At 32.9% G+C, this 7769-nt stretch overlaps 1 protein-coding gene across 1 annotated transcript; it reads right to left on the reverse strand.

The window, feature by feature from the left end:
• Positions 1 to 2971: 2971 nt before the first annotated feature.
• clns1a (chloride channel, nucleotide-sensitive, 1A) lies at positions 2972 to 7536 on the reverse strand. Its single transcript, XM_073850220.1, has 5 exons — positions 7177 to 7536; positions 5550 to 5686; positions 5342 to 5473; positions 5149 to 5262; positions 2972 to 3174 (listed from the first exon to the last, which is right to left on the reverse strand). Exons 1-5 carry the CDS (start codon positions 7293 to 7295, stop codon positions 2972 to 2974), a joined length of 705 nt encoding a protein of 234 aa, XP_073706321.1. The 5' UTR covers positions 7296 to 7536.
• Positions 7537 to 7769: the final 233 nt, after the last annotated feature.

A 7769-nucleotide genomic window follows, 5' to 3' on the forward strand; every position in this document is an offset into this window, starting at 1 on the left:
TGTTTCCTGATTTTTTTTATTTTTTTGCATGTTTGTCACACTTTAATGTTTCAGATCATCAAACAAATTTAAATATTAAGTAAAGTAAACACAACATGCAGTTTCTGAACATGAAGTTTCTTATTATGAAGGAAAAAACAAAATCCAAACCCACATGGCCCTGTGTGAAAATGTGTTTGCCCCCTAAACTTAATAACTGGTTGGGCCACCCTTAGCAGAGTCTGTTACAGCGCTGTGCAGGAATTTTGGCCTACTCATCTTGGCACAATTGTAGTAATTCAGCCACATTGGAGGGTTTTCCAGCATGAACCGCCTTTTTAAGGTCATGCCACAGCATCTTAATAGGATTCAGGTCAGGACTTTGACTAGGCCACTCCAAAGTCTTCATTTTGTTTTTCTGCTGGTGTGTTTTGGATCATTGTCCTGCTGCAGAACCCAAGTTCGCTTCAGCTTGAGGTAAAGAACAGATGGCCGGACATTGTCCTTCAGGATTTTTTGGTAGACAGCAGAATTCATGGTTCCATTTATCACAGCAAGTCTTCCAGGTCCAGAAGCAGCAAAACAGCCCCAGACCATCACACTACCACCACCAGATTTTACTGTTGGTATGATGTTCTTTTTCTGAAATTACTTTTACACCAGATGTAATGGGACACACACCTTCCAAAAAGTTCAACTTTTGTCTCGTCAGTCCACAGAGTATTTTCCCAAAGGTCTTGGGGATCATCAAGATGTTTTCTGGCAAAACTGAGATGAGCCTTTATGTTCTTTTTGCTCAGCAGCTTATGGTGGAGTCATGAACACTGACCTTAACTGAGGCAAGAGAGGCCTGCAGTTCTTTAGATGTTGTTGTGGGGTCTTTTGTGACCTCTTGGATGAGTCGTCGCTGTGCTCTTGGGGTAATTTTGGTCGGCCGGCCACTCCTGGGAAAGTTCACCACTGGCCATTTTGGCCATTTGTGGATAATGGCTCTCGCTGTGTTTCGCTGGAGTCCCAAAGCTTTAGAAATGGCTTCATGACCTTTTCCAGACTGATAGATCTCAATTACTTTCTTTCTCATTTGTTCCTGAATTTCTTTGGATCTCAACATGATGTGTAGCTTTTGAGGATCTTTTAGTCTACTTCACTTTGTCAGGCAGGTCCTACTTAAGTGATTTCTTGATTGCGAACAGGGGCCGTATGTATAAAGCTGCTCAGAGTCAAATTTTAGTCTTAAGTGTTTCAAAATTCTAAGAGTGATGTAATTTTACTCTTATTTCTAGACTTAAGATAAAGAGTGATTCATAAAAGTTCCTAAGTGTTAAGACTAGGTCTCAGCTCCTAAATTATTTAAGAGAGTTGGAGAGGTCTCCTAACCTAGTTAGGAGTAACACAATGGCAGCAAAAAGGAGGAAACACACACTTTACAATCAACATATGACATATTGGAGTTATATGATGATATGGAATTGATAAAACGATACAATCTTGATCATCAAGCATTTTTTAATGTATTTATTTTTGTAATTGACCAAGTAATAAACATAATAACTTAATCTACTCTACAAATAAATGCTCTAGCTGCAAAAATACGTTTGTTTATTTATTTTCACTGGAAAAGTTGAACAATTGTAAAAATGCAGCAAAGCACTGGTGATGACACAGTAAGCAGGGTCTTAAATATTGTGCCACTAACCTCACTAAACACATCAGTGGCCAAAAGTGATGTGTGGAGGGTTTTAATAACCTCACATTTCACTTAAACCATCAAAATATGAGAAAAACACTGATCAGTGTTGCTAACTGCTTTCAATTGAAAGTAGTTAAAACAGTCACTAACTGTATCTGATGAGGATGAGGACATAATGGCGAGTTCACTGATCTATATAATATAAATATATCAGTGGGAGAGTGTTGTAAGCTAAATAAGGTTTATCCAAGAAATGTATTTTGTTGCTAGGCCTTTGAGAAATGTCTCAAAAGGGGCAAGGACGTCAACAAATCTAGTGACAAAAATCACTAAACTGTCAACATTGACATTTAATACAACATAATCAGTTATTAATATTGTGTTGGTCCTCTCTTGTTTTTGCATGTGTTCATAATTTCTTTGTAGGACAGCATGGCCAAAAATTATGACACGTTTTATTGCATTATTATCAAAAAAATAAAAGTAAAACAATTGACTCCAAGCAAATATGCAATATGCTTACAAAATCAGTAACACTTTTTTTCTCTCTCTCGGCCACAACTAAATGGCAGTTTATTGACTTTCCAACCGTCAAACCATGCTGCAAAACAAGAAACTTTTATGAAGATTGTGGGCTTTCTTTAAGTTCTTGGAGCTGTTCACATCATTGCTCCAACTGTAAATGAGGAGACATGGATTTCAAAGCATCAATAATAATTTGTGATAATTTTCCACAATGCAAAGCAATTTTTTTTTAAATACACTGAAATATTAAATAGTGTCTTAATTAAATGATTGTATTGTAGTTCCATCAAATAATTGGTGTTGTGCTGCTGTGACTCACATGAGCAGGCTCACTATTGGCTGATTCAGAGGTCAAGGGCGGCCATTTGGTGTTTCAATCATTGTAGTCTTTAATTTACAACGCTTAAGTCAGAACTTAAGAATCAGTCTCAAACTTTACTGAAAGTTGCTTTTAGATTCTTTATAAAAGTCTCCTACTCTTAAAAAAGTCCTACTTCTTACTAAGAATTTTTTGACACTTAAGTCAAAGTTTAAGACTACTCTTAAGAGCATTTTTTTAGAAGTTTTATACATACGGCCCCAGGTGTGGCAGTAATCAGGCCTGGCTGTGGCTAGAGAAACTGAACTCAGGTGTGATAAACCACAGTTATGTTTTAACAGGGGGAAACAGTGAAAAGTGAAAACACTTTTTCACACAGGGCCATGTGGGTTTGGATTTTGTTTTCCCTTCATAAAAAAAACCCTTCAACAATATTATGGTGTAATAGGACAGATAAATCATGGTTTTATCACATACAGACCTTCAGATTCGGCCGATGGCTGGTCGGTTCTGACTCCAGCCATGTGGTACTGCTGTGTGACAGACTGTGCCAGCATCCCCTCCAGCCTGTCCAGTGTGGCCTGACCCTCAGCCGTCAGGTGAGACAACCCCTCCTCATAAGTGTAAAACGTGGGGATGTCGCCATGACCCTGCTCTTGCTCTGAGAGAAAAAGAGGAAGAGTACAAAAGCACTGAAACAATGTGAAAGCTGTAGAGACACTAAACCTCAGTCTGAGATTATCGACTATAATATTGTTGTCCATTCACAAGAGGACAGACACTAGATCAGTGGTTCGCAACCTGAGACCATAAGAAAACTTCAAAGGACCTCAGGTGGTTTTAAAGTGACTTAAAATAGGAAAAAACTGCTTTAAAATAACAGCTAGGTTAGCGTTAATTTGTAATTTAAATTATTATTTGAATTTATTTAAAAATGGGCTCTCATCGTCTGTAAAAGTTATATTTGTCAAAATATGTTGTGCTCTAAAATATTTTATGTGAGAAATTTCAATTTGAGAGCAACATATTTTTAAAAACCTAATCTTGTAATCATGAACAGCTAGAAACAAAGTAATTTTTCAAAAAAAAAAGGATAAACTCTGAAACATCTAGAATTACAAAATTATTTTAATGTAAAATATTTCAAATTGGTTTATTTAATTATTTTAGAATTACGGCATTTAGCTATTTTAATTTAAATAATAAGTAGTTTATTTCTTTATTTTAAGAATTACAGAATTTAACCAATTTAATTTTTATATTTTGAAACTAGTTTATTTTACTATTCTAGAATTACACAATTGTTGTTTATTTCATTATTCTAGAATTAACTTTATTCTAATTTTAATTAATTATGAGTTGTTTATTATTTTTTAATTATTGTTCCTGCTTTGTGTAAATAATACATTTTTTTAAAGTATGAACTCTGAAAAACACATTTTATCTATGATTACAGAAACTAATTATTTCATTATTTTCCACAATTACAGAATTAAGTGATTTTAAATGGACTAACTTGTAATTACTTTATTTCATTATTTTAAAAATAATTTTATTAGTTTATTTTATTATTCAAGAACAATTTAATGTTAATTTGAATAAGTCGTTTATTTCATTCATTTATTATGTTAAAGAATTATTTTAAGAATGGCAATTTAATTGTTATTTTAGTTATTTAAAAGAAGTTTATTTCATTATTTTAGAATTACAGAATTTAAAGCTTTGAATTCAAATTACTTAAGTAATATATTAAGTACCTTAATTTAAAAATGACAGGATTTAATTTGTATATTAATTCTGAAAGTATGAACTCCAAAAAACACAAAAATCTATGATTACAGAATTTAATCATTTCATTATTCCACAATTACAGTGATTTTAAATGGACTAACTACTTTATTTCATGATTTTAACAATAACAGATTTTTTTTTTTTACTTTTAATTACAGTTTATTTAATTATCCCACCATTATGTAATTTAATGATGTTAATTTTAATTCATATTACTTTATTACAGAATTTAGAGTTTTTAATTCAAATTACTTACAAATTACAGAATTCAATTTGTATATTAATTATTTAAAAAGTACTTTTTAAATTATTTGAGAATTACAGAATTTTAATTATTTTAATTTTAATACAGAATTTAATTATTTTAATTAATTATGAGTAGTTTGTTTCATCTTTTAATTTTTATTCTCGTTCTGTGTAAATAATTTTAAACATAAATGCAATGGCCTATCCACCTTTTTCTTCAATGCAGAAGAAGCCTACAGATGAGACTACCCGTTTATTAACAAGAAGAACAAAAAACATGCCGTAAATGTTAAAACAGTTTGAACTACAAACCAGTGTGTTCATAAATAAGATAATACATTAAAATAATACGGTAAGACACAACAGCTTCCAATATCAAGAAGCAAAACGCAATGTCTTGTACAACTAAAAATAGCTAGACACGGATGAGACCTGAAGCCAGACCCATAAAATTTACAAATGACCGCACCTGCTCTTACTGAAAAAATATGGTGGATTCGAGGGGCCTTTGAAATTGTCTTGGACTCTGAGGGACCTTGGAGTCCAAAAGGTTGAGAACCATTACACTAGGTGCATTAAGGATCTAAATGACACTCACCAGCCTCTTCAACATCATACTCCTCTCCCTCATAATCGTCATCGTCAGTGTCCGCATCCTCAGGGTCAGGATGCAGGGCCTGACAGTCGCACATGGCGGAGAACATGGGCTCCACTGCACACACAAACACACTGTTACTCATACAGATTTGATGCTCATGTTTAATTAGTCCTCGCTTGTTTCACACACTCACATGCAGCTTTATCACTGGGGACGAAGCGGATCTCTGTGATGGTTCCTGAGTCTTCACTGTCGCTGTCGCTCTCCTCGTCATCCTCTCCTGCATCATCTGAAGCTTTGTCCTGCTGCTCTGCTTCAGCTTCATCTGGAAACACAATGAACATCAGTCAAGTCAAAACTGTGGATGCCAGAGCATCTCTATCAGAAAGATGATGCCTCACCGTCCAGTTTTGCATTGACCATCACATATAGATGCTCTTCTGGAAAGGCGCTGAGATCTCGTGAGATGGCGTGAAGACTGATGGAGGGGTATTCAAGACAGAAACCCATCCCTGAACCATCAAACCAAGACAGATGTCTGCGAGGACAGAGAACAGCTGCATTAGTACACACATGTGCCAAAAAATATAATGAAAGCACTATGGTAAAATGTACAGAAGACATACTAATGTCACACAGAACATCATGAAAATTGTATGCTCTAAAATACCTGATTATGTAGAAAATTGGTAAGAAAAATGTAACTTGAGAGCAAAAAATATTAAAAAACAAACCCTCTGTGAATCAGGAAGACTAGAAACATTACAGAAACTTCTAGAATTACAGTTTAATTATTTATTTCATTATTCTACAATCAAATAAGTGATTTTAAATTGAATAACTTTTAAGTGGTTTATTTAAAAAATGGTTTATTTAATTATTCTAGGAACATGTAATTTAATGATTTTACTGAGAATAATTTATAAGTATTTTTTTTACATTATTTATATATATATTTTGTTAAATATAATAACTTTTAGACGTTCATTCATATTTATAAAATATTAAATAAACCAACAAATAATTAATAATTAAATATAATTATAAAAATATTTTATGTATGAAATACAGCAAGTAATATAATACATCTAAAATATGTAAATTACATTATGTATATTATAATACAATAAAAAAAATATATATATATAAATAATTATATATCAACTTTTAGATGTTCCTTTATTTATATTTATAAAAAAAATTAAACAACCACGAAATAATGAAATATATAAACAAATAATGTTTATGATATATAATTAATATAATACACATAAAATAAATAATAAATTAAATAAAGAAAATAAATATACAAATGATTTAATACATATAGGAAATTATGAAATGTTTACATAAATATAAATATATGAAATAAAAAGCTAAATATTAAATATATAAATACATAAATATTAAGCATGATATATAATTAATATAAACATATAAAATAAACAAATAACAAACATAATAAATTATTCTAATATGTGACCATGGACCACAAAACCTCTATATATTTGTAAAATGTATTTAAAAATACATTGTATGGGTCAAAAATATCAAATTTTCTTTAAGCCAAGAAACATTGGAATATCAAACAAAGACCATGTTGCATGAATATATTTTGTACGTTTCCTACCATAAATATATCACAACTTAATTCTTGATTAGTAATATGCATTAAACAACTTTAAATAATTTTTGCACCCTCAGGTTCCATAGCCTATCCTAACAAACCACACTTCAATGGAAGGCTTATTTATTTAGCTTTCAGATGTCAAATTTCAAATCTGACTGGTTTTGTGGTCCAGGATCACATGTGTCTTTATAATCAATGACAGCTGTACCATGGTACTACCTCAGTACTTTTCTAAAGGTGTCTACTTCCCTTGCTATGCATAATATATGTTTATTCTCAGAGTTTAAGCATAAATAAAAGACTAAATGTGTCCACAGGTGTCTTCTGATGTAGAAGACCAATCACATGGCACATGAACACAACACTGATACTGTAGTTTAACATGAACAGATACTCACGCCTCAGCCACAAACAGAGTTCCTGCTCCCAGTCTCTTCCCGTCCAGAACTGCAGCAGTGTCGGCCTGCTGGAGCCTCACGCCCTCGCTGGGTGGAGGTAAACTCTTTAACACAACCATACTGATGAATTAAATCACTGTGAAGCTGCTGAAGGCGCTAACACTGATGCTCTATTGAGACAATACACAAATAAAGCGGTGCGGCAACAACAACAGCAGTAACGTTAACTCTCATTCAAGCGTCACAGAACGCTCTGTTTTAACTGCAATCATGCACAAAAGAAACGCGGCCGCTTTGAGTGGCGAGAAACTTTCAAATGGTTTTTATACTTCAAAGATTCGCTGTCATGCGTCACTTCTGTAGCTCTAATAACTGTTTCCTGTGAGGAAAAATCAGTTTATTACTACAGGGGGCGCTGAGTGGCCTAAAAAGGCGGATTGTCCGTTGAGACGCATTCAAATCTCACTACGGTTATTTTGTCTTACTGGAGACGTTTGTGAAGAAATAAGTGTATTTTTTAAATACACTAATTATTAAGAGTAGTATAAATTAAACACGAGTATATTCAGCAGAGGAGTTTCTGTTAAAAGTTA

This window comes from Garra rufa, chromosome 11 (assembly GCF_049309525.1).
Source record: "Garra rufa chromosome 11, GarRuf1.0, whole genome shotgun sequence".
Taxonomy (NCBI): Eukaryota; Metazoa; Chordata; class Actinopteri; order Cypriniformes; family Cyprinidae; genus Garra; species Garra rufa.

Coding starts and splice junctions, on each gene's coding strand:
- clns1a (XM_073850220.1), bottom strand. CDS start 7,295: ATGGTTGTGTTAAAGAGTTTACCTCCACCCAGCGAGGGCGTGAGGCTC. Junction 5,263..5,341: donor CCCCAGTGATAAAGCTGCAT/GTGAGTGTGTGA, acceptor TTGTGTGTGCAG/TGGAGCCCATGTTCTCCGCC. Junction 3,175..5,148: donor GTATGATGTTGAAGAGGCTG/GTGAGTGTCATT, acceptor TTTTTCTCTCAG/AGCAAGAGCAGGGTCATGGC.